Here is a 27,854-nt window from a genome sequence, read left to right on the forward strand (position 1 = left end):
ACTTCTAATTTCATGTACTCAAGACTGTTATGTAGAAATTATTTCACATTTATTCATTATGTTCTGTAGGATGGTGATTTGGGCTACATGATATCATATTCCTGACATAATTATACACTATCAGTGGTAAAATGTTGTGAGTAAAAGTTACATTTATGTCTTGTAAATTAAGTTGTATTATAGTCTATGGTGACCATAGATACCCTGACTTTCCTGCCCAAAGCAGAGCCTGATACAAAGGAAAGGGAAATTCCTCAAATGTTTCCCTTCCTCTTGACTTCAAGGGATCTTTTCAGAATGACATAGAAGTTCTGACTCTGTCCAGCAGCTAACAGCAGCTTCTAGAAAGTTTACAAGACTTACTTCAAGAAAAAACTTTGCAAATCTGGTACCTCAGCTGTTGGTGAGGAGAGTTAAGTATTTTGGGGAAAAGAGTATTTTGGTCAAAAGTTTGTTTATAAAATTCCCGTTTGAGGAGATTCTGAGGAAATGATCTCTTAAACCTGTTGCTTTCAGTCCTGAGTAGCATGTGATGCACATTTTTGTTACAAATAGAAGACAAAATCTTGCAGAAAGAGGTTTGCACCAATTTGAGAACACACTCCTCTAAGTCTGGAGACTTAATTTCTTAAGTCTGGAGACAAAATTCCTCTAACACATTCCCAGCCTTCTCCCATCTCACTGCTGCAACGTGTTACAGCTGGCAGGGATTTCAGGGTTACCTTGGAGTTTTTTTCCTTCAGGCTTTGTGATGACTGCAGCCTTTCTGATCTCCTGAAAGGGGAAAGGTGTCTTTGAAGAGTTCAAGTGGGAAGACAGATGTGGAATGGAAGGCACACAGCTTATCAGGAGTGGAGAAGGGTGGAGAATGGCTTGTCCTAATGGGATAGTTCTTCTCTTTTGTTTGCTAGGTGACATGTCAAAAATGGTGTCCTAGAAATGTGCTAATGATACCTCCACCAGCATGGCAAGCTTGTGTGTTTTTAGCCCAAGTGCTTGCCTTTTTCTCTTCCTGGAGTTCAGTCAATCTTTATAGAAACAAAATGAACTTCTAACCTTATAAAGAGACCTCATGGATGTGATCCAAGACTATGTTGGCAGAAGGTGAACACCATGAATGCACAGTGGGCTGCCTCACCATGTCCACTACTTTGTTGTGAATCAGGACTGCAAACAGCAGTGGATTTTTCTTCCCTGACATTTGGCACTTGTCAGTCCAGCTGCCTATGAGAGCCATAGACAGAATTCTTGTGTGCTCTTGAATGTGTCAGTACTTGTGACTACATATTTGTGTTTGTTTTGACTTCAAATGAATGCAGTAAGTGCTCTTGATTTTATTTTTTTCACCTCCCCTCTTCTCCGAATTTTTCTGCTGACTTAAAGGCAAACTTAAAATGTGCTTATTTTAAAATGTATCATTTGAATGACACTTGGTTCTGTGTTTTAGGGCGTGAGCTGTTATATTGGAAGGGAATATATTTTCATGGCCATCTTGTTTAAGAGGCCTGTAAAACAGGTTTGACTTGAAGTGACCATTTGAACTTACTTTAATCACACTGAAAAACTTGTTTCTTTTAATTAAAAAATGCATATATAATCTACTTCCCTGAGCCTTGATATTACAGCCTGTGCTTCTTTGTCTTGTTTTTTAGGGAATGTTTTGTTTGTTCTTAAAGACTGGATATGCTGGGTCAATGAACTGTCATTCCAGAAAGCAGAGCTGAGAGAACAAGCTGAGGAGACATCACTACAATGGCAAGAAGGAATACAATGCTTTCCCAAAAGTCTGTCATCTAGGAAAGCACACATATACTCTACTGCAAGAAAGCAACATTTGGGACTCTTTAAACCACTGACTGTAACCTTTTCTAGATTCACAGTGCCTGCTGAAAAAGGCTTTTTTTTTTTCTTTTAAGAAGACTACAAGACAGGATTTAAGATCTTCCTGGACACTTTACCTGCCCTTACACTTGGAACAAGATGATTGACCTAAGCTTCCTAACAGAGGAGGAACAAGAGGCAATAATGAAGGTGCTGCAACGGGATGCAGAGCTGAAAAGAGCTGAAGAGGAGAGAGTCAGGTAAGGGTTCTAACACCCAGGGTTATCCTGAGAAGACCTACACAGTTCACATACTGCATTACTCAGTGTAGGAGTAGATAAAAATAGTTGTTGCTGAGGGCCCCATTTTACTCTGGACTAGATTTAGCATAGTTTCTGGATGAAATGCCTCTGCCACACAAATGATTCATTACTGGCCAAAAGACTAGTAGTTGCTTTGGATTAAAATTCCCTAAGGGGCCAAGCACACCTGGTATGCACCTGGCTTGGTTTCCTCAGAAAAGGATTCTGTTTGCAAGTATCAAAACCTATGGAAACTGAACGTGCAATAAGTGTTGTGATTGATTCAAAAGGACCACAAGTGCCTCAAACAAAGTGGTATCAGTATCAGTATGGATGCAGTCAGTGATATGTCTGCATGATGAAGTTAAACCTCAAACATGGAGTATTGGAGCTGCAGTCCAGAGAAGGCAGCTATGCTGTGTTCCATTGCCATTTATGGCAGAGATGGAGAAATGTGTTGTTTGTTATTCCAGAGTGTTTTGTCTGCTGGGAGGTTTTCCTAGAGCTACTGTTAGAGTAACTGCCAAGAAAAGAAGTGCATGCATGGGAAGCAGTTTTGCCCAGATGACTTTGGGAAAGCCATCTACACAGCCATAAACAGCAGTCAAATAGTGGTTTCAGCTAATATAGATAGCTACCAGATCAAGAATGAGGTTTTTAGTAGTCAGGCTTTTTTGTTTTTGTTTTTCTTTTAGTGTGAAGGAAGTTATCCATTACAGGGTACACAAAATTACAAGTGGATGAGTAGTAGAAAATGGAGCAGTAGGTGTTAAAAGGTCAAAGTGCTGTAACACAAATAGATGTTTACAGTTCACTTCTAAGGCAGGATTTTCTTTCGTTGATTCAGTAATCTTCTCTGTGATTCTTCCTCATTATGATGTTCCTCATGAAGATGTGCATTTCCTATTTACATGTTTTAAAATTATTCCAACCATGCCTGAGGGACGTGGTTTAGTGGTGGACTTGGCAGCATGCTAGGTTAACAGTTAGTCTTGATAATTTTAAAGGTCTTTTGCAACCCAAACAATTCTATTCTGTAATTCAATGATGCATCTGTGATGCTTTTTTTCTGCTGAAAAATATTTTTTTAACAAATGCCCATTTTGTCAACATAGCCTACCCAGCAAATGAAACAGCAGCTTGCCACTTGTCCCAAGAGCAGTGTTCATTTTGCTGAGCATGCTTGTGCAGCCTTGAGGTCAGTTGGTCAGTATGTGGTCAGCACATTGTGTTGTTATTCCTCTTGCTTCTTTTAGTATAAGAACAATAAAAAGCAAACCAGTAGCTTCTCCAGGTTGAAAAAGCTTCTCCTCCTGTCAAGGCTTTTGCTTCACTGAAGAACTGAAGGTAAAATCATTAGAGGCAATGATATTGCCATTTTTTTCCCCACTATCTTAATGCAACTTGAGAAGGAGATGTTTTCACCACATGATTTGTCTTCTGCTTCAACAAGCAGAAAACTGACTTTTCTGGAACAGAACTTTCTTTTCTTTAGGTAGAAAACCACTGGCTGTAGGTTTGGAAGGCAAAGTAATTGCAAATGTGCATTTGAAAACAGTATCTGGGGAAAGGAACCCTTCCTGGAACAGAAAATCAAAAAAACCCATTCTCAGTAGTGGTCTGAAAGGGCTTTCAACAAGTATTTTTGTCTTTATAGCTTCAATTTTGCTGTTTGTAATTCTAGTTCAAAGAGGGTGTGGTGGAAAAATGCAAGGGACTGCAGGTTGTAGCAGCCTGTAATCAGCATGTTTGCTTCTTCAACAAGATGTCTCTTCTGGTTTCTGAATTATACCTTCTGAGAAGCTGGAAGCTTACAGATGAAGCTGATGTTTCTGTGTAGACATAGCACATGGAGCTTGCTTTTTATATATTGAAACACTACTTGAATTCTATCTCCAGACAAAGAGCTTCAGTGTTTTAGTTCAAATTCTAGTTTTGAACACCTGGAAGATCCCAAAGGCAGGGATTGAATGTTATCATACAAACTTTACACTCTGACAAAGTGTTGTTTGTATGTGCATATAATGGAAATCTTTTAATGTAATCTTTTTCCCCATAGAAGAAATTCTGATGTTTGAAGGTTGTTCTAATGCTCTGTGCCATATTCCTGGATTCCATGGATATTAACATGACAAAATCCTTTTCGAGCAACTTCTTAGTGGAATTTTAGAAGTCACCTGATCCAGTCCCTTCTCTGCTAACAGCTCCTAATATTGCTTATCTGTAGTAAACCCATGCTGATTAGACTGCCCAGTGCAAGCAGCTTGCTGTAATTCTTGGTTTATTGAGTACTATAATAGCTTTTTGCCTCATCCTGTGGGTCCTATTGTGTTGGTCTGAATCAGGGTGATAGTTTTTAGGAACAGCAAGGTTCTGCCAACAGCATGCCTGTTGCCTCTTTGACCTCTGATGAGGTCTGTCCCAAAGGGAAGAGGATATTGACACTTTCTTCTCATGGGCAAGAAAACTCAGATGTCAAGAGAGTGTGATGCAAGGAAATTAAAAGACATCACATCTTTTTGTATTTGTAATGCAAGAAGATGCCTTTCTTTGCTTCATTGCCCCAGGAGCTGCTGCCAGCCCCTGAATGGCAATGTTGCTGGAGCCAGGGAAAATAGCATAGGATAGAAGAGCTGAGTTAACAGCTTGACAAAACTAGAAATTGTTTTCAGCATATTGCTGATTTATTTTTTTTTTCTTAGGGAATCTCTGCTATACCCTGCTCCATCCAGGCTTCAAGTCCTGAACAAATGAGTGGGCTAAGCACATCACTTAATTTCCTGGCAGCTACTTTAGCATAGCTCCTAACTCTTTTACTCAGAGTTAACACAGATTCAGGCCCTTTCTGGAGACAGTAATATGGAACATAAATACATCTGTCTGAAGTTGAATGTGTATTGTGGTTGGGTGACTCCTATGTGGTGGAGTGGCTGATCCTTGGCACCAGCGTGTCTGAGGTAGAAAGCTGTTGTGGTTGCCTTTGTGACAGGGTTCCCTGCTGTGGCTATTGGCCCTTCCCAGGGCCACTGCTGGCTGTGCTTGGGATTCTTTGCTCCTTGTGTGAGATGAAGAGGTTTAGTGGTAGGGAAATGTGGAGCTGTTTGAGTGGTGGGTGGTGACTGCCATGTGCCAAAGCCCTTTAATGTGTACATTGGCGTGGCACTGCAAATAAAAAAAGAGAGGTTCAGGGGTCTGGTTCTGCTGGGTGCAATGTACATTTAACCTTTCTCATAATGCTCAGTGGGACTGTATGGCTGTGGAAACCCCAGTGTAAATGGCTTTTTGATTCTGCTCAGCTTTAATGGAGATCACCTCCAGTCACTTTTCAAGGCAATTTTCCTTATATTGTAGACTGTCAGGGTGAAGGCTTTTTGTGTGTTGTTTTGTGTTTCTTAGGATGGAGTATATTTAGGGTATTAGGGTATAAGGTGAGCTGAATATTGGCAGTGGGGGAATGGGATTACCACTGTAGTGGTGTTTGATGACTATTACCAGAATATATTCTTAAAATCTTCATAAAATACTTTTCTGTTAAATGTAAAAGTTTTGAGGGCGCACCTAACAGAGGCAAGGTTTGTGGTGGAGATTGTTTTGAATATGGGTATTAGTTCAAGTTTAAAGGGCTGATTTGAGATAAAAGTGTTTAGAGAGGCTGTCTTAGAGGTGCTTTCAAAGCGAATATTTTCATTTCTGAAAAGAATTGCCATTTTTCCTACTCTGCCTTGAGGTTATTTTTTCCAAACGCTTTAGAAACTTTCAGTGTAGGTACTCAGTATCCACCCAAGTGATTGTGGCAGCTTGATGGTGTCTCCATAGTTAGGTAACTAGGCACCAATTATAACTTCATAATTTTGAAGTGTCATTCTTTTGCATTGCCTAGGGACTCCTTTTAAAGCTAAATCTCATGCTCATGCATCTTTTTTTTTCTTATAAATCTGTTAATATATATTATTTGCACTGATTCATGATAAATGTTTATGAAAATGTTTTGAGCATCTTGTCACCCGGTTTAATCGCCGGGCCAGTGTTAAACCGTGACAGATTTATCAGAAAAATCACCTTTATCCTGGCCCAAACCAGGACACATCTGTAAATGAATGAAAATAGAACCCATGGAAGAAGTGTGGCTTACAGGCAAGGCAAGTGCACAGTGTATTTGTGTGTTCTGCAGTCTTGTGCTGATCAGTAAGCAAAATGACACTTCTTGTGTCTGAGGTCTCTTAGGAAGGCCATGATATCTTCTGATTCACACTGAAATAAATCTTTTTGAGATCTTGCTTGGGCTCTGTATTGGAGCTGCCACAAGTAACTATAACATTCCCTAAATTTAGAGCTAAGGGTATGTTAAGGTCTCATCAGGGCATCCCCTCTAGCTTCGTGATTCTGACATTCTTCTAAGGGTACTGATGTTATCTTTAAGCCTTGGTGGATTCAGATTGGTCTAGTAATAAGTGATGTGACTAATAAGGAACTAAAGCCTATATTTCTTGTGGAGCTGATTTCATAAACATTTTTTTTAAAAAAGCCAAACTCACTTGGCAGCATATTTAATTCTTGCTTTTAGGCCATACAATAATGTCAACAAAAGGCTTATAATGTGAGTAGAGCTTTTTAATCTGAAATAAAATCTACCTTTAGTGATCAAAAAATCTCCTGAACTATTGCAATAGACTGAAAATTAGGTGACTTGAACTCTCTAGGTGAAAATTCAGACTGAGAGATCTTAGTATTTCCTCTTGTTAAGCAGAAAATCTTCTTTCACATGCTTCTCAGACATATTACAGAGAAATGGAAATTAGATGTTACTAATTGAAACTCATGCTTTTTCCAACTAGTTCTGAAATCATGTGCCTGTGTCTAGTGGTTATACCAGGGACTTCTGATGAACTTTTAACAGGCTTACTTCTTAGTATGTGTAAGGTGCTCAAGGTTAAAATGTATACTTGAGAGTGTGTGCTTGGAGATTCCCTTCAGCCAAACCAGAGACATTCTGTAAGCTCTTTCCTTCTGCCCTTAGCTGAACTCTTTGTAGCTGAGCAGATCTGCTGAAGGAGAAAGAGCTCCATCCCATCCCAGTGTGAGCAGCCAGGAGTATTCCCACAAAGGAGCTTGAGGATGAGACTACATTTGCCTGCTGCCCATATATTCTTTCCTTTGCTTGGCTTTGTGTAGTGGTTGCATGAGATGAAACCAGCTCAGAGGCATTTCCTAGTACCTTAGACCAGGGGATCCTAGACCAGGGGATCCAGCACACCAATTCAGCAACAACCTTTTTTCAAATAAAGGAAACTTGGTCTATAGTTCATTTTTTCATTTTTAGCTTTAGAGTTTGAAAATTTAACTTTCTTTATTTTTTTTTATTTTTTTTTTATTTTTTAAATGCTTTGTTTCATGTGTTAATGGGGTAAGATTTCTGAGATAATTTGCAATAGTCATAGTACCAAGAGGGATTCACAATTGCTGATTTCTTGGGTATGTAAGTACCCAAGTACACCCACATGAGAATGTTCCTCTTTGGGCTGTAAGGTGCATCTGTAAGGTGCATTTGTCTGGGCAGAAAAGGTAAAGGCTCATGTCTTCTGAATTAATTCCCCCTTATAACATTGCCTAGAATCAAATGTGGCTTTCCAAATGCAGTAAATAGAACGATTTTAGTCCCTAGCAAAATGCCTCTATTAATCCTTTTTAACAAAGCCAGCTGACTTCAGAGTGACTGTGGGTTTGATGGACTGTGGGTTACTCTCCAGAGAGATATTTAATGAAAAAATAACAACAACAAAACAAACCTACTTTATCCTGAGCAAACTTCTTTTTTGCTTAAGGTCTCCACTTACCACTGGACAGATTAAAAAAAAATAAGGGAAGCTTTTCTAAATAAAGCTTTTCTAAATCCTCTGTGATTTCTGCCAGGTTCATTAGAACAAAGTAACAGTGAACTACCTTGGTATCACCTCTTCACCTTCAGCCTCTTCTGACTGTTTTCATCATAATCTGGTGCAGTAACTGGGGTTAAGGAAGAGATTCTACTCACTGGTTTTGGTAACAGATGTGGCCTTTGGCTATACTGGGAACTGGGCTGATACCTTTACTCCCCAGCACGGATCACTACCATGTCTACTCGTAGCAGATGGATTATTTTACTGGATGATGCTTGTCTGGAACAGCTAGTGAAGCAGGGTGGATGGGGCTTATTTTCAATGGTAGAAGAGTGTGCTTAAAGGAAAAAGTGGATACTGATGAGGCTTTTTAACCTCTAAAATGAGTACTCCCTCACTAAGTAGTTTTCCCTGCAGTACAAAAGCTGTCTTTGTAGGATCTCTATCACATGTTTGTGCTTGGCACTGTATTGCATTATTGACTGCCAACCTGAAGCCTTTGTCTTCAGAGTAGATTATCCTTGATTTGTAGCTTGCCTGAAATCCTAAAATGCAGCCTATTCTTTAGCACAGTGTTAATTTGTTGCCAGTGTTAATTACCTTGCTGGTAATTTTGAGATAGCTATGATGGGGGGTCTTTTGCTCACTTAGAGTTGCTTGCATGTGTCCTGTGACTTGTAATTTGATCAGGGCCGTTTTTATGCTTTACTCATCTACTTTGGAAGCCCATAAAGTACTGAAAACACCACGTTTCAGCGGAACCTGTGAGTGAATGCACATACTTTCTAGCAACCTGTCCTCCCAGAATCAGGTCACCCTGTACTCCTGTCCAGGCTGACTTTAATTCCCAAGGTGTATTGTCAAAGGATAGCTGTTCCTTCCTTGTGAAGGTTTTGTTGTTTGTTTGGATTTTGTGTTGCCTTTTTCTCCTTGTGAAGGTTTTCTTGGGTTGTGCATAAAGAGGGAAGGGGGAGGCCACTGGGAAATCACTGTGCAAATTCTTTAAAACAAGCAGAAAAAATAAACAATGGAAGCCTGTTATAGAAGTGAAACAAGTGGAAGGTAATAGGAACTGTCAAGGCTGACAGACCCTGAAAGACTCCTACCTTCTGTTCTATATAACCTCTGTTCATGTTGAGGAAGCAACATGAAAGCACATGGAAGAAAAGGTGGTTTTCAGGAGTAGTCAGCATGGATTCACCAAAGGGAAATAATGTTTGACAAGTCTGATAGCCTTCTATGATGGTGTGACTGAGTGGGTAGGTGCAGGGAGAGCAGTAGGTGCTGTGTACCTTGATTTCAGCAAGGCTTTTGACACCGGCTCCCATAATATCCTCATGGGCAAACTCAGGAAGTATGGGTTAGAAGAGTGGATGGTGGGATGGATTGAGAACTGGCTTAAAAATAATGCTCAGAGGGTTGTGATCAATGGTGCAGGGACTAGCTGCAGACCTGTAACTAGTGGTGTTCCCTTGGGGTCAGTACTGGGTCCAGTCTTATTCAACATCTCATCAATGACCTGGATGAAGGAACAGTGTGAGTGTGTCCTCAGCAAGTTTGCTGATGATACAGAACTGGGAGGATTGGCTGATAACACCAGAAGGCTGTGCAACCATTCAGCAAGATCTGGATAGAATGAAGAGCTGGGGAAAGGGGAACCAAGATAAGCGTAGAGTCCTGCACCTGGGGAGGAATAACACCATGCACCAGTGCAGATTAGGAGTTGACTTGCTGGAAAGCAGCTGCAAGGAGAAGGACCTTGGAGTCCTGGTGGACAGTAAGTTATTAATGGGACAATAATGTGCCCTGGTGGCCAAGAAGGCCAAAGGTATCCTGGGATGCATTAAGAAGAGTCTGCTCAGCAGGCTGAGGGAGTTTCTTCTCTACAATGTGCCCTGGTGAGACCACATCTTAACTACTGTGTCCAGTTCTGGCCTCTCTGGTTCAAGAGGGACAGAGATACACTAGAGAGAGTTCAGTGGAAGGCTATGAGGATGATCAGGAAACTGGAACATCTGTCATATAAGGAAGGGCTGTGTGAGCTGGGGATGTTTATTCTGGAGAAGACTGAGAAGGGATCCTATTAATGCTTATAAATATATGAAGGGTGGTTCTTTTCAATAGTGTCCTGTTATAGGATGAGGGGCAGTGGACACAAACTGGAATACAGGAAGCTCCATCTCAATTTGAGGAAAAGCTTCTTTACTGTAAGGGTGATGGAGGACTGGAACAGGCTGTCCAGAGGGGTTGTGGATTGTCCTTCTCTAGAGACTTTCAAGTAATTTGGACTTGAAACCCATCTGGACATGTTTCTGTGTGACCTGCCCAAGGTGATCCTGCTTTGGCAGAGGGGTTGATTCCTTTTAACAATGTTAATTCCTTTTAACAATGTATCTTCATTTTCTTGAGTTTAATCCTTTAATTTTAATTTAATTTCTTTTTAATCCTTCCTATAGAAGAGTTAATTCTTCCTATAGAATTAGACTTTCATCCTCTCTACAGAAGAAACAGGAACTAGCTTTATTATAACCTTAGGGTGTTTTATTTTGAAAACTGCAGCATAGGCTGACTGACATTTAACACTCACTGAGGAGCTGCAGAGTACAAGCTTCCATCATATGGAAAGTCATCACTGTATTTTCTCCTAATTGCAAAATTGGCAAGTGAGCCAGCAATCTGAATCTTGATCTGAATGCCTACTGGTGCTTTGGTCACCAAGATGAAAATAACTTGTTAGCATTTCTGTTGACTGGGGAGCTGACACAGAGTCAACTTTTAGCATCTAATCTTGCTGGGAGGCACATGTAGCAGAGGAAAACCATGACTGCAGACTGATTTGTTTCAGTTCCTTTAAGGGTAAACCACAACTAAAATCTAATGCTTAGCAGTCAAACGTGCCCACACAGTGGAAGCAGTTTGCACTTACTGCTAAGGCCTTTTCATAGCAGAATTCAAGTGGTAATGTAAAAATTCCCATTTGTAACCTCAGCAGCTGTTTTTGCTACAAATCTATGACATGCTGGTGAACTCAGGCCTAAGAGCTTTTTTTCCTCTGCCAAGACAGAACTAATTGTCTTTCTGATAATGGAAATCTGCTTCTTTATTTGTGTCTGAGGAATGCCTGGGAATATTTATATTGCTCTTAGCCTCTCAGTCCCATCTTTTGAGGAACTCAATAGTGGAAGAGATGAGTAAGCTAACAAAGGTCCAGTGCTGTTGAGGTGAGAAGACAGAAGTAATTTGTAGGTAGCTGCTGTAGGCTTCTTTACTATACAAGCCCTATCAACCAGACTGGCCATTTGTAAAGGAAGTACTGGGTAAATTGAGAGCACATTTATAGCGTGGTTAGCAAGCATAATCATCTCCTCAAGGCCTGTTGAGCTGGTGGAGTTAAGGTACTTTAAATTCCATAGGCAGCAAGCAGGGGTGGGATCAAGGTGCCTGACATTCACTTTCAGCCTAAATGTCAGCTGTGCTGGCCATGGGTGACATATAATGAGAGTCCAGAGCCATGAAAAATCCATGCCTCTGTCTCTGCCCTGCTTACATGATGCTTATTGGTCACAGATCTCAGTCCAACAAGCAGGTGAGCTGGCTTGACACAGCTGAGACACCTGGGGTCCTGTCCCTGTCCACAAGTCTGAGCTGACTTGTAAAGGTCTCTTACCACACCCTAGTTTCAGTGGCTGTATACAAAGGGGAAAGGAGTGATCAGTGTTTGGGGTAAAAGGGTGGAATCAATTATGGGTGAGGGCACTGAATATTTATCCTGTGAGTCAGTACCTTCCCACTAAAGAACCTTGTCAAACTGCCCTGAAGCACTGACTGGGGTCAGAGCTCTGCTGCCCTGCAGGCTGTACAAATAGCTGAAAAGCCAGTCCCTATCCCTGAGGAGCCTCTGTTCTGAGAAGGCAAATAACACATGGGAAAGAGGTTGAAAGGGAGAAGCAATCATGTGTAAAAAGTTCTTACATGCTATATTTCCATATTCCTGCTGCCTGTGTTCATAAAGTGGCTGAGCAATGAGGAGTTGGCTCATACTTCAGTAATATATTTGCTTGAGTACAGAAGGAAGCTACTGCTGTGTTCCTGCTCCAACTTGGAGGGCCTGCAGCATCTGAGAAGTGTGTATTTTGGCTCTTAGAGAGGCACTGAATTTTACACAAGAGGGAGGGCCAGATTTTTAAAACATCCAGTAACACTATGGACTGTTGAATCTGGGCATTAAAAATGCCAGTGGTGACCTCAGCTCCTGGCAACCTCAGCTCTGTGTAGGTGATTTGAGACAGAAGTTACTTACACAGTAAGAGGGACTGACTTGGCAGTACTTTCAAAAAGAAGTTTAGGTATTCAAATTCTAATACAGCTGATGAATTCCAAGCAGTTTCATTTCTGGCCATCTGAGGATGAAGGAGATGCTGAGTGATAGGGAGGATGGTCTCTCTTAGTGTGGGGGTTGTAGCTGGCTCTGCTGTAAATGGTTATCTGCACTTATAGGTTGAATTTGCAACCTATAATAAAAGGACTTGCACCATAGCTACTTTGTTGTACTTAGAAGTTTCTTCTCCTAAACTTGAGCAATATAAAGCTGGCACGAAGACATCCTTGGGGTTAGACTAGATAACCTTTACAGGTCCCCTCCAACCCAAACCATTCTATGATGGACCATCAGGACTCTGGAAGACAGCACCATCACACAGCAATATGGACCATGTTTATTGTTAAACTCTTCAAGTAACTTGATTTGTTTTGCTTTTTCCCTTGGACTCTGTTATTAGTTTGTTTACTGATGGAAAGGACATAATTGGAGAAAGTGGATGAAGCCTAACTTGACCTTTTAAATGAGTACTCTATAAATCTGTGTAGTAGCTTTTCTGATCCTCAGGTTAGTCTCCAGGCCATGTATAAACATATGCCTAAAGTTTTATATGCCTAATGAGGAAAGAATACACCCTCACAAACTGTACACAGCAACTCTTCATTCTGTTAAAGTATGCTTCATAAAAGCAGGGTGACCCTGAAGCCTGAAATCAAATTATTAAAAATTTGCTGCATAGTATTTAGAATGGTTACAGTTCATCTAATGAACACACATAGACTAATAAACCACACAAATTTATTTTGTTGTTTCTTCCATGTAATGCTGTCTTCCTTGTGGCTTGTTGTAGTCATAAAAAGATTTTTGTGTATCCTGTGGAAAAAATGACACCATCTTTCTAGTGTACTTTTGGAATGTGTGTGTAAAAGTGGTAACGTATGAACAGTCTGGAAAGACATTTTCTGAGCCATGGACTTAGTTTTGGCACAGATTTGTTATGATGCTGCCCTGCTAACTTATCTCAGTTTTTAATCTTGGCCTTTGGGGGCAAGAAGTCAAGATCTGCAGTTATTGGAGGCCTCTCCAGGACTATCTCTGCTTGAGAGTTTATCATAGCAAAGTATATTTTTGTGAAGAATTACTTCAACAGAGAGTAACGGGGCTGAGGCTCTTCCCTCTCTAGCACATTGTCATCCTTTGTAGTTAAATAAGGAGAGTAACAGGTCAGAAGATGGCAATAACATGTTGACACAGTGTTAAAAAAACCCAACAACACACCAAAACAAACCCCCTGTTATTCTTTTCACACAGGTAAGTAGGTTGTATATGTATCTTATGTTTTTTCAATATTTTTTTTCTCCCCAGGCATTTACCAGAAAAAGTCAAAGATGATGTTCAGCTAAAGAATATGAGTGGACAGTGGTTTTATGAAGCCAAGTCAAAGAGGCACAGAGATAAAATCCATGGAGCAGATATTATTAGAGCTTCCATGCGACGGAAGCCTTCCACTCTTGGTAAGCATTTAGTTTATATTTTAATTTGGAATTAAACTGGCTTCCACTGTAGCTCACCTCAGATGCTGTTATCTGTGAAATACAAGGATAATATTGGTATGTTAACAAGGATAAAATGCTGCAAAAGGGATGTTTGCAATGTGATTTACAGTGTCAGCTTTCCTCTCCCCTAGTTCTGTGTATGGGAGAGAGAATTGTGTGTGATCATAGAATCATAGAATCATAGAATTGGCTGGGTTGGAAGGGACCTCAGAGATCATCAAGTCCAACCCTTGACCCACTGCTGCAGTTCCCAGACCATGGCACTGAGTGCCACATCCAGGCTCTTTTTAAATATCTCCAGGGACGGAGAATCCACTACTTCACTGGGCAGCCCATTCCAATGTCTGATCACCCTCTCTGTAAAGAAATTCTTTCTAATATCTAACCTACACTTCCCCTGGCACAACTTAAGACCATGCCCTCTTGTCTTGGTGAAAGTCGTCTGGGAAAAGAGACCAACCCCCACTTGGCTACACCCTCCTTTCAGGGAGTTGTAGAGAGTGATGAGGTCTCCCCTGAGCCGCCTCTTCTTTAGGCTGAACACCCCCAGCTCCCTCAGCCTCTCCTCATAGGATCTGTGCTCGAGTCCCTTCACCAGCCTGGTTGCCCTCCTTTGGACCTGCTCTAGGACCTCGATATCCTTCCTGAACTGAGGGGTGATGACTGATAACAAAAGGGATTGGCTCGTGTTTATGTGTAGGGCTAAAAATCCTCTGCACTCTTCTTCTGTGTTCTGATTTCCAATTTTGAGGCCCTGTGAGGTACCCTGAAATATGCAAAGGATCTGAGCTTGAGGCAGATGCTCTTTATTGTGGATTTTCAAGATTTTGGGTGCTTAGTTTGGAACCTCTGAGGTTTAATGGTAGGCACCGTCAGCTACAGCTCATGATTATAGCTACTGAAATATATGGGCTGAGAGCTCTCACAGCTAGAATTGGCATCCTGTGTCCACATTAGCTTTAAATGTACCCACCATCCCCCAAGTCATGGCAGGGGCTCTCAAATGATCTAATAGAAAGGTTGTTTAAAGCCAAGTGTGTTAATCTGCCAGGCATTAGTTTAGTACTACAGGTAGGTAGTATATTCTGTGTAAGCTATGTTGGCAAGCTTGGTGTTCACTTGTAATAAATACTACATTCTGAAACTCTTATTGGGGAAAAACAAACAAACAAACAAATGTGGGAAGATACTGCACTGTGTTTAATAATATCAGAAGTAAATACAATGTTTTGTTTAGACAAAAACAAAACAAATGAGTAAAATGTGAGAGCTGCTGTACTGGACCAGTTGAAAAGCCTCCCCAGTACACTGCCTGTGAGCATGTTTAGGCTGCAAGGCCAGGACCAGCCTGAAGCCCATTGCACCTCAGACTGTTTTGAAATAGAGGAGGTATTTCTGGACTATCTTTTCCTCATTATTTTTCCAAGAAGTTCTTTAAAGCCATGCCCCTTTAATATTCACCATGTCCTGTCTCGAGGCATTTAAAAATTAAGTCGTTCCATGTTTCCTTTTCTGGTTTTGAAGAGTTTACCATTAATGCTACCTCTGAGAGAGAGAGTGATTTATATTCACAAAAATATATAAAATATTAGTATACAGGATTTTATAGACATCTGTTATGAATCTGTCAACACCTAATCTTTTAATCTGTAGAGTCCTTGTATATTTTTTCATTCTTTGTACAGAAAATTGTTTTTTTCTTAGAGGAATAGACCCTTCCCCCCTCCCCACCTGCCCCATTCTAACTTCCTCTAGTTCTACTGCATCCTTGTGATTTAGAAGGGCAGGAGTCCAATTGTTCTCACCAGACTACTGAAATTTGTAATGTTTTTTTTTTTTAAGTCCTATTAAGGATTATGCTGTGTGCTGGTCAAGCAAGTAAGGTACATCTGTCAGTACTCTTGATGGACTCTATTCAGCATGCTGCTTTGTGTAGGGTTTTGTAATGATAATTTAGATTTGCTTTCTAGTGTGTTGTCCTGCAATGTTACACCTTCTCAGTTCCAGTATTTCCAAAGATGAGTTTGGATAATGACAGTTTAGCCAGCTTGAGGTTACTTTGTGATGGTTTTAGATTTTCACCTTAACAAGAAAAGGCCTGAAACAAGAAAGAATGCAAAAATTCACAGGTGTTAGTGTGGTTCCAGCTGGTTTTAGACTTGAAGGTTATAAAAATCTGCTGTAAAATTCTAGCTAATATCTTACAGGGAAGTACTTAAAGCCATATTATCTTAAAGAAAGGTTAATTGCTTACAATCTTATTTGAACAAAGAGGCACACTGGTACATGGAGAACTATGTGCAATTGCTTGATTTCAATGACTCATTAGATGTCAGGATATTTTTACTTGCAGTTATGGATAGCAAAAGTGAGAATAAAAATCTTGCTTTTTCCACACCAAGAAGCTGTTGAAGAAGTGCAAAAGGAGGTAGAGAAAATAATGTTTTTGCTCTTGAAGAGGTTACCAGAATAAGATTCTGTCCCACCCCCAAAACAAATGCAAATGTATTTGCATTTGCTGAGTGAGTAGGGTTTTTTGTTTGGATATGTTTTAATACTTTCCTTAATTCCTTGTGGTCACTGTGTTCATAAAGGATTAGCTACCTGCTTATGGACAACTTCCAGTTTACTGCTGTAGGAAGGGAATAATTGACGGGAGTAACTGAACTTCAACATATTTTCAGTTTCCTATAGTTTAATTGGTTTTGTTTCCTCAGGACATTCAGGTTGAATTTTCAGTGTTTTATCTAGCTGCAAGAACTATAGGATCAGTCTTTAGCGTGGTTGTTTTAGAAAACATCTCTATTGATGATCACTTTAAGGTCTAAAGCAGATGTATATGACATTTCAAGTGCCATGAAAAATTTCTTCTTCAGAAGGCACCATATATGCTTCTGTATACAATTCAAGTGTAGTGGGCTTTTGAAATAGCTGTAGGACTGAATGCAGATGCTTGTATTTGATTATTAAAAAATACTGTCTGAACATATGGGAGACAACAATATTCTTGTTTCATGTTTTAGCTGAACTGAGTCAGAATAAATCAAACAAATTAAAGAACAGCTGGGTGAGCAATGTTAATAAAGAAGTCTTTGTGCCACCAGAACTACATGGCATTGGTGAACACCAGGAGGAAGAGCAACTGAAATCTAGTTCAAGGTAAGATCTATGTTTAAGCACAGTTACTATATGTAATTCAGGACTGGTGAAACTTGAGAGCTCTAAGTTCCATCCAAACTGTACTTTCCTCTTTTTTCAAAGATTTTCAAATATTTCCTTGGAGTCACTCGGGGAAACTGTGGGTGTGAAAGGATGACAAATCATAGTCATGTGATGTTAATTGTTCTGCATTCAAAAGCAGAACAATTTTTGGCTTATCTCTACAAAAAAAAAAAAAAAAAAAAAAAAGTCAATATTGAAAGAAAAATTGTTGTCAATGGTCCTACAGAAATTCTTATGTTACAATTTAGTCTTGCTCTCAGAAGTGAGACCTTGACTTTCTGGTTAGAATGACTGGCCAATGGCTGAACATTTCTTCATTCAGTAAGACAATGAGACCAGGCTATTGATTCAGCCTGAATTTTAAACTTGGATCATATGAAGGATCAGAGTCACAGACTGAGAAATTATTTGTATTTTTCCAGATTGTTGGATGCACAGTTTAAGTCATTTAAGACTTTTTTTTCCTTTCTTTTTGTTTGTTTGTTTTTGTTTTAAACAAGTCAAATGTATTTGAGATCTGAGGTGGAAATAACCACAATTTTTGGGTACTTGTAGAAAACAAATCTAATTCTACCATGAGAGAGAAATGTCTTTCTGGATGAGAGGGGCTGGATTCTTTCTGGATTCAAAGTAGGGCAAGATGGTCAGCTTGGGCATGCCTAAATGGATATAGTTGCTGGAAGAAAGCTGGATGAGAAATAGTTTCTAAAGTACAGAAGATTTTGTATTTTATCACTCTATCTCAAGTCTGTAAATATCCTAAACAGCTCCATTTTGCTTTAAAATATTCTGAATTTCTGAGAGAATTGTCTCCTATTTAAAACCACTACATGTAGTAATTCATTTGCTGAATAAAGAGCTTTCAAAAAAACCTGCATTTGAAGAAGAAAATGCTGACCTCCTAGCTAAGGCAGAAAGTAATGTCTTTAGCCAGATTAACATCACTGAGGAAAAAAAGAACTGGAGTGTAACAAAGAGAGTGATTCTTGGTGCTTTCTGTGAACAGCAAGGTAAGGGCCAGAGCTTCTGCCTAGGTTACTGTTTTACTTCTGATTGTGTCACTGATCAGCTCTGTAACGTTTCATTTTCTTGTCTATCTTCTAAGTCCTTCTCTGTCTGTCATCTGTTTTCCTTGCAGCAAGGCTTGCCTCCTGCTGTGCCTTTGTACAGTATCTAGTAGCAGTTTGATCCTTCACTTTCCTGGTTTGCAAACTGGGCACACACGCTGAATGGGCACAAGGTGTAAGTCTTACCTCTGGCTTGCATTAATTAATCTTTGTTATCCTTTATGCACCATTATCAGTGAATTGAGTGTGGTATCTGTCTTACCCACATCTGAAATAATGGCTGAAAAAGGTCAAACTGCTTTGCTACAAATGTTGCAAAAAACTGCAGTTACACTTCAAGGATGATAAAGGTTGCTTATCACAAGAAATGGCTTAGCTCCCCCTCCCAGGTTGGCTGGTAATGCTGACAAAGTTAATTCTGGCTGAACTTAGTCTTTTTTAAAGGTGCCTCTTACCATTAGGAGACTCATTCTGGACTTAATTTGTTAGGGACAGCACAAGACCTGCTGCTTTTTAATAGGTCTTTGAAGAATATTTTGCATGTAGTCTTGAACATTAGGAAAAGATGGTGATATTTTACAAGAAGTACAGCCCTGTAATGTTATTCTTACCATTACAATTCTAGAAACTGTGTGTGATTGATTAGAGTCATACATTTCATAATTTATATAATAGTTATTGTCAGGACCCTCTCTTGGCTAGCAGGTTTTGCATAAACTGAGAAGCTGCTAACCTGAGGATTGGGATCAGAAAACATGCAATAACATATTACTGAGACTCTTTTTATTCTGGATCCTATTCTTAAAATGAAACAATTCTTCTTGAGTGTGAAGAAAGTTCAGCTCTGGTAGATCCATTTGTAAACTGCCTGGAGACAAATCCAGCCCTGGGGTCATTTCAGCTGCTGCTGAGTCAGGGTGCTGCTGCACTCATAGTAATGAAACTATGAGTGATTTTTTGTTTTTCTTGGGTGTTATAACACCGTGGTACTTTTCCTGTATACCAGAGCCTTTACAAGCCAGGTATGTGAAGTGTTTTTAAAGGTGTAACCTTCTACAGAACGAGTTTTCCTAGATTGACTCAGTCTGTCAATATTACCTCTGTTCAGTGATACCATCTGCCTATATGCTGAAACTCAAGAAAGGGCAACCTTAAAGGGTTTTCATCTTTTAACTTAAGATTTTTACATTGTTTTCTTCCCAGGCTAGAAAATATTCTTAGCCTACATTAAACAGGTGATGAATGCATGTCCTAGAGTTCTGCAAGGTGAAAATTTGCATAAACCCCCTATTGTTAAAATCCATATGATTTTTCCAGAATAATAGGAGTGCTGGGATACCTAGATAAGGACATATTTATGGAGTATTGTTAAATTGCACTAGCTTTATTCACACCAGATTCTGTGTCCTACAGAATGAGCCCAGGAAATCTTATTTGTTTGCATGGGAGGCCATTTCTGAGCAGACTGCAAATCTATAACCCCTTTCTCCAGCTTTGCTCCTGCCTTTGCTTTCTTACCTTTTGATTCCTATCCAGTGCTGTTCAGTCTGTAGTGAGTTTGGCTCCTCAGTGTGGTTCTCAGCACTTCATTTTGCTGAATTGCAGTGCAGGAATTCTTTTTAATCTGAGCACATTGATCAGTTTGGCTTAGATTTAGTTTGGCACTCTTTTAGATTAGCCTTGTGAATGCATCATATTTAGGGACTGTTTAGTTTTTCCATCTGTGTGAGTTGAGGGTAAACTTATATTTTCAGACCCTTTGTTGTGAAACTTAGCTATAAGATCCTAGGTGTGGTGTGGTTTTTTTTTTCCCCTCTACCATGTTTTCTTTACAGCAGGGTTTTCAGTATGTAATGCCAAATTAACACCTCTTTAATTATTCTGTGGTAAGTCTGAAGTAACATTACATTAAAATTTTGTGGAGGTGTGTGTTTTCAGTGAGACTTAAAGTTACCTTCCCAGCTGTAAAATATTCAGACCAAAGAATGTCTTATTGGTTTCTTGCAGGCCAAGGTACAGAACAGTATTTTCCTTGTTTAAAATGAAGGAAGGGTTGAAGCATTCATGACCTAGGCCTTAAAAAATATTGTAAATCGTGTTTATTCTAGGTTTAAAAAATGCAGTGTGGAATTATATTTTTGAAAAGAAATTAGAAGGTAAAATACTTAGCTCTTTGACAACTAGAATTTTTTTGCTGTTGTTTTTTAGGATTAGAGAATAACAGTAATAATCCGTTATACTTGGTGTGTGCATGTAAAAGGCTCTTGTAGTTAGTGCTGAAATGTAAGAACAGTTTTGTTTTTTCACCTGTGATAGTTTGCATTACAAGATTAGCACATACCTTAAGTTTGTATCACTCTGCAGTGTGGTATATTTCTTGAAGTTGAAAATTGAACAGTGGCCATATTTACATAAAGTGTGCTCAAAAAACTAAAATGTATCAAAAATACAGCTTGTGTCATGCCAGGGAGAAGTTCTATTGATTTCTTGAACATGCAAAGAAATTTTTGCAAGGAAACAGAGCAGTTAGAAAATCCCCTTCCTGCAGGAAGAAAGTTTCCTTCTAAATCTGATGAGAACAGGCTCAATAGAAAACTTCAGGTGGCAAAAGTTTATGATCAAGTATGCAAAAACAAATCTTTATTTTACTTTTTCAGAAGGGCTTAGGACCTGTTTACTGAAGTTGCTGTATGTTTTTTCTTTGCAGTTCTAAAGTAATAACCTCGATGTTAGACAAACCAGAGGAAAGACTTGTGAAGGCAGCAATCTCACCAGTAAAGGTATTGCATGTAGCAGAAGTTATCTTTTACATTTTGTGTGTTTCTTCGCTTCAGTGGTGAAGATAATTAAAAATTTAAGTAAGAAAGAGAATCAGTTGGGAAAAAAATTAATATTTTTTTGTTTCGGAGGGAGGTAATGGAGACTACTAGAAGTTCTGTTACAGCTATAGTCAGTGGCTGTCTGTGCTTGACATTATTACCACTTCAGCCACTGAAAATAATTTTCTTTCTGTGTTTCAGTATCTCTTCAGTCACAGAATTAGAGAAAAAATTACTTAACTTGCAACAACTTGGGATTTTTAAGTATCTCTAAATGATGGATTATCTTTGCCTCAAAAAGATAATCCAGATGATCTTGTTCAAAAAGAACCTAGATAAGGCTATCACTAGCCCTTCTGATAGTTCCTTGGTTCATATTGTTTAGGTATTTGTCATGCATCCAATTTGACAAATGCTTTCAGACTCTTTGCTGGTCAGGTTGTGAGGCAGTAGAGATCTCTACACTTATTTATTTGTCTTTTTTTTTTTTCCCAGCAAAGGAGAAATCCTTTTAATTCCACTATGTCAGGTGATAATTTCAACAGTGGGGAATCAGGAAACAGACCAGCCAGTCTACCTCTGCTATCAAAGAAGGGTAACTATACCTATAACTGAGTTGCTTGGTGGTTTATATGGGAATTATTTTTAGTTTTATTGCTTCTTCAGAAACCTAACTCTTTGATCTTTAATTTTTTCCTTTGTTTTTCTTGTCTATTTTTTAATCCTCCCTTTCCTGCGTTATTCTCTGTAAGCAAGTAGGTGAGTGATGACAGATCACAATACAGGCATTTGATGTTGTAATTTACAGGTTCAAGGAAAATACTTTCCTGTCTCTGTTAAGAAGCTTACAGATAGGAAAAATGGATACTTTCACACTAGAAATTAAAAAAAATACACCTCTCTACTGAGAGAGAATTTTTTCATTTTTCTTTATTCTATATGAATGTGGAAATAGCCTGTGTCCACTTCTGCTGGTTGCTATTTATGCTCAGAACCTGAAGAGGTGTACACATCTTCAAAAGCTGCCCTCCCCAGCAATACTTATCTCTTGCAGGAATAAAGCTTGTGAAATATCTGGTGTGCTCTCTGTGGAATCATCAAATAGTTAACATTTCTAGAATAAGAAATAGCTACAGCATTTTCTAATAAGACTTCCTGTCACATAAAAATTAAGTCAACACTTACGTTGAATTTCTTCTCATGTTTTGCTGCAGGTGTTTTTGATAAACCCACATAATCACTGTAATTAATGTAGAATGAATATAATCGAGATCAGCAATGTGTATACCACTCCCTTTATGCAGATCAATGCCATGTAAATTCATAAGTTCTTCTCTATACACATCTTACAGAAATTTTGTCACTCTCAGAAGAGAGCCAACCTAAACCAAACTCACATAATGAAGAAACAGAAAATCATAAGGAGCTTTCTGTAGAACCTACTGATGAACTGCAGAAAGGACTGCCTACACGTCCTGTCCCAAAGGCTAGAAAATTACTTCCCAAAGCAACAGATCCTGTGTCACAAAAAGAAGATCTTCCAAAGCCAGCCAAGCAAACTGAAAGGATTAATGGCCCTGGCACACCACCCAGGGGCATTCTGAAGCGCAGTTCAAGTTCAAGTTCCACTGACTCAGAAGTTCGTGCTTGTCAGATGCTAGATGGTCAGAAAAAGAATGGTCTTCCTACTGCAACTATTTTTGAGGGAGAAGCTGAGAAGAACTCTATTACAGAAGAAGCAGAAGACTCCACACAGATTTCACTGGAAAAACTAAAACAAGTGAGATTCTCATCTGGCACAGGTAAAAGAGAATCTTGGCAAAGCCCACAGATTCAGCATGGTAAAGAAACAGGAGAGTTTGATTTGTTAGAGCCTGGTGAAATAAAGAATAGCAGAAATAATGCTGTGGGATCAGATTCATTTGGGAATAAGCATATTTCTGCTGTAAAGCCTTTGGGAACCTATTCATCAACTGTTCAAATAAAAACAAAAGATGGTCTGCAAGAAGACACATTGGCATCCAGCTTTTCTGACACTAGCAGGTGTTACAACTTTCTGGTTAATGAAACCTTGCAGACAACAACAGTTACTCCTAAGAAACATGAAACTCCACAGAAGACCTCCAGCAATATCCTGCCAAGTAGCAATAATGAACTGAGTGTTGATGAGACATGTGAAAATAAATCCAACAAGCAGTCCAGCCGTGAATTAAAGTCACACAACGACAGTGCTGGTAAGAGACTAGTAGGAGTGAAGGACAGTGCAATAGCATATAGCACACATTCATTAGTATTTGAATTCCTTGTATCTAGGAATTAGCAACTAGGAAACAGAAGCACTAGGAATGTGCTACATACTGTAGAAGTGAATTCTAAATCACTGTTTTTTTATTTTAATGCTGTAACGTAGTCAATATTTTTAGATGGTCTTCTATTGGTATTCTTAAGAATTAAATGATCATATCAGACCTTGGATAGGCACCTTTGTTGTGGATAATGAAGGTGAAGGGATGGCATTTGGCAAAAATTCCTGTAATAAGGCCTGGCAGATCTGTCCACACAGGAACTGAAGAATCATTGGTGTACTGCTGTTGACTGTCCTTAGTAGTAATTCAGCTGTGACTTGGGGACTTGCTTATGGGACAAAACATGAATATGCTGGGTTTCCTTCCCCCCCCTTCAATGTATCTATCCATTTGATTTGGAATAGGGGTAACCAATTTTGTCTGCTGGCACCTTCAAAAGTAATTTTTCCCTTGGATATCTCAGTGCAGATTTTTTTTTTTACCTCTCTTTCCTTCAGTATGGTTCTTTCAAAACCAACAAGAATGGAAAACTTTTCTAACATGTGAAATAAAGAAGTATATATATGAGAGATTTTTCAAGATAGAAAGACCATTTGTAGGGTCACGTGTCTGGTTCCTAACTATGATAAGATTATTTATGTTGTAGATGAACATCAGCTTTCTGCTAAGACAGAAGAATGTGGAGTGTCAAATACCAGTTCTACAAGTCTTCAACAAGGTAAGCCTGATCTTGTTGAGGAGCAAGATGCTAAAACCACTTTCAAGCCTGGCAAACAGTCTGATGAACTCATGAAAGTGGCCAATGAATCTGTCTCAAAAGTTTTAGACTGGTTTAAAAGAAGTTCTGGTACTGAAGATAGGAAACATCTATCAGCTAGATCCCAAGGCAGGGAACCCAAAGAGGAAGTGGACTTCTCAACAGGAGTAGCAGTTCTTCCTACAGAACACAGTGGGTTTAGCATGGATGGGAAAACAGAAGCCACAGAAGAAATACTGTTTGGAAAGGCTACACAATGGGACAGTATTTTACCTACCTCATTGATTTTGGAAGATATACCACTGACAAAAGAGAGGATGAAACCTAAGAAAGTAGAAGAGAATGAGGACCAAAATGACAAATCACTAACTGAATTTGACTGTGCAAGAGTTGAAGAAAAAGAACATGGTCAAGAAATCAAGCAACAAAATAAAAAACCAAATATCCTGCAACATCAAGAACACAAGTTACTAGCTCAGAAATACGAATCAGAGAAGGCAATAAGAGAAAAAAGGAGAATGAGGGAGATCAGAGCATTCTGGGAAAGGGATAAAACTATCCCCAGTCATGGAGAGCAAAAAGTTTGTATCAATACTAATGCATCAGGTGGTGCATTGAAAGGTATTGGAGAAAGTGACAGAATAAAACCAATGGCAGTGTACCTAGCTAATGGATTTGATGATCAAAGCAAGAATACATTAAGAAACACTGAAGTAAGTTGTGCAGACCAGGCTTCAAGAAGTGAACATCAAAGCTCTTTTGAGTTCAAATCAGGCCATACATCTGAAAAGCCAGAAAGAACACTTCCATCTAATGATGTTCATGAATATACAGAAACACCAAAAGCCAGTAACTTGCAACCAAGAATTGTTGCCACTTCAGCTTCCCCAGAAACAAAAGACAAAGATGTGACAGGAACACTTAAAGGAAAAATTGCTGCTTGTTCCAAACAGAAGCCTAGCTTCCAGGTTTTGTCTTTAAAAGAAAAAATTAATGGGAAGTCCAAGAATAAAGTTTCAGATCCTTCACAGTTCCAGAGTCTGAGAAACTTCTGGGATACTGGAGTTAAATTACACAGTAGCATTGATAGGGAAGATGTTTCTTTGCCAAATAATACTACTTCAATAACCTATGAAAGAAAATCAAAGAAAGATAAAGGCAGAGATAATGTGAGCAAGCAAGAGTTAATTCTGCAACAAATCCAAACATCTGAAAGAGAAAAAACACAGAAAATAGACTCTGTGGAGTATGAATTGCCTCTACGATCTCCTACTCTGGAAAGTCTGAATGTGGGACACACAAAAAATACAGATTCTGTCCAGCTGGACAGGAAACCATCTCTTTCAAAACCCCAGGAAAAGATGAGTCTTCTAGAACAAGAAGTTAAAGAATATACAGAAAAAAGTATAGTTTCTTCAAAGCATGTTTCCTTGAAGTTGCTTCAATCACCTGATGATAAAGATGCTTTAAAGGAGACAGTTGTAGATGACTGGTTATGTTTACCTATAGAAAAAGTGGAGAACAAGACTATGTTAGATGCCAGTTTCTCTAAAGAGGAAGTTGCAGAGGCTGTGGATAAGGTTGTTCTACCTAAAGATGAGCTTGATGTATTTAAACTAGGCCTAAAGAAGTTAGAAAAGGAAGCTTCTGAGGTGGCATCTAACCTAAAAAAACCCATTTCAAATGGGACAAATTTTCACTTAAATCAGTGCAAAGTCTTTGAAAGAACAGTAGGAAAGAGCCATGAAATTTCTCCTGATGATCAAAAAGAAGAAATAGGCAATAGCCTGGGAGAAGTGAATGTGCCATCAACAGATGAACATGAAAACAAAAAAAGCCTCAGGAAATTTTTTGGGGAATTTGAACCTTTCTATCTACGACATCAGGCAGCAGACAAGAATGATACTCTTGAGGGTTCCCTGAGGCTTCAAGCTGGTTTGCAGAACAGCCTCAGAGAAACCTTTGCATCTCATCCTTCTGAATACAGTAGTGTGGCTATGAAGACATCTGATTACACAAATAGTATATCACAAACTAATTATTGTGTGCAGTCAACATGCCAGGAAGAAACAGGTCAGCTTGAAGATGTCAGTGAGACCATAGAAAAGTCTGTTGCCCCATCCAAGGTCAGTGGCTTGAGTTCAGCTTTAGAGAAGCTGCTGAAGGAGGCCTCTGAAACACCACCTCCTAAACCAGAATGTGCTGACAGCAGAGTACAGAGGGCTGCTGAGGTGGAATTTAAAAGCCCAAACTATCAACATGATGAAGAGCTGCCACAGGAAATCAGTGAGGTCATAGAAAAATCTATTGCCCCATCCAAGGTCAGTGGCTTGAGTTCCACTTTAGAGAAGTTGTTGAAGGAGGCCTCTGAGACACCACCTCCTAAACAAAAATGTGCTGACAGCACAGTAGAGAGAACTGCTGAGATGGAAATTAAAAGCATGACCTATCAGCATGATGGAGAGTTGCTGCTAGAAATTGATGAGACCATAGAAAAATCTGTTGCCCCATCCAAGGTCAGTGACCTGAGTTCTGCTTTAGAGAAGTTGCTGAAGGAGGCCTCTGAGACACCACCTCCTAAACTAAAACATGCTGACAGCACAGTGTGGAGGACTGCAAGCATGGAAACTAGAAGCACAACCTGTCAGCATGATGGAGAGCTAGCACTGGAAATCAGTGAGACTATGGAAAGATCTGCACTTTCCAAGGCTGAATATGGACTACTTGATGTTAATTTGCAGAAGCTACCAAAAGAGGTCTCTGAGACACCAGCTTCTGTGCTGGAAAATATGGATAAGAAAATGCAAGGTAAAATGCAGACTCGTCTCAGTATGGATGCTTCCCATAAACAAGAGGGAGATCATACTCAAGATCTACAAGAAACAGTAGAAAAAACTACTGTTTCACATGTTACAAAATTCAGTGAATTCAGTTGCTCTTTAGAAAAACTTCTTCAAGAAGCTTCTGAAGGCTGTCCAATATCTGAAGAGCTACATAAACAAGAACAGTTTGGGGATAATATGGTTCCATCACAAAAAGAGACTCTGTTTATGGCAGTGTCACTGCCACATAATGCTGTAAGTAGCTATTGCACACAGAAGATAGCTATCAAAGGGGGAGCTCCAGAACAAAATATCACAGCTTCAGTAAATGATCTTGCAGTAAGTGACACTGAAGCTTCTGGTCTTCCTAGAAGACATGGAGCTATTAATAAAATGGTGAAGAGAAACATGGCTCCAGTTGATTTTTCTCCCTTGGAAGGAGAGACCAAAGTGATTGCAATCAAGACACTGAAGATAAAGGAGAAGGGAAGGAGAGATGAAAGTACATCCTTGGATGCCTCTGAAAATAATTCAGAATTTAAAGCACAGTTGAAATTCAGAAGAACAAGCACACCACTTAAAGATGAAAGCAAGTCCCCCCAGCCACAAGGAGCTCAACTCTGCCCAATATCTCAGCAGGAAGAAGGTGGTGGCTCCAACTGGGGATCCAGGTTTTCAGATGAGAACTCTGATTTCCTCTCTGGAACTGAAAGTTCGACTCGTGAGCCATTTGTTTGATTTCTAAAACTCATGGTGCTGGGTTCTTAAATGTGGCTACAATTTTTCTTTTTTTTTAACCAAAAATCTGTGGGATACTTATTTCTTAATTGAATGCTTTGGATAGTTGTTTGGGAAAGATGGGTAGAAATAATTAAGTCCTTTAATTGGAAAGTGTTTGACAAACATGTACTACATTTGGGTAAGTCTTTTTTGGAAAGGGACTTATCAGTTGCATCAGTCTTCATAATTTACCCTTTTCTTCCTCCCT

General features: G+C 39.3%; 1 protein-coding gene across 5 annotated transcripts in view; it reads left to right on the plus strand.

Moving 5' to 3' along the window:
- Positions 1–27,854, plus strand: part of SYTL2 (synaptotagmin like 2) — a 55,717-nt gene that overhangs the window by 13,546 nt on the left and 14,317 nt on the right. For 2 of the 5 annotated variants that reach the window (XM_071731708.1, XM_071731882.1), the window contains exons 2-8: positions 1,653–2,081; positions 13,683–13,831; positions 16,897–17,032; positions 20,870–20,942; positions 21,477–21,576; positions 22,334–23,215; positions 23,934–27,587. In XM_071731708.1, coding sequence (XP_071587809.1) covers positions 1,981–2,081; positions 13,683–13,831; positions 16,897–17,032; positions 20,870–20,942; positions 21,477–21,576; positions 22,334–23,215; positions 23,934–27,587 — 5,095 coding nt within the window. In that variant the 5' untranslated portion in view covers positions 1,653–1,980. The remainder of the gene's footprint in view (positions 1–1,652; positions 2,082–13,682; positions 13,832–16,896; positions 17,033–20,869; positions 20,943–21,476; positions 21,577–22,333; positions 23,216–23,933; positions 27,588–27,854) is intronic. The other 3 variants (XM_071731966.1, XM_071732058.1, XM_071731796.1) reach the window with 2 other exon arrangements.

Source organism: Heliangelus exortis, chromosome 1 (genome assembly GCF_036169615.1).
Source record: "Heliangelus exortis chromosome 1, bHelExo1.hap1, whole genome shotgun sequence".
Lineage (NCBI taxonomy): Eukaryota > Metazoa > Chordata > Aves > Apodiformes > Trochilidae > Heliangelus > Heliangelus exortis.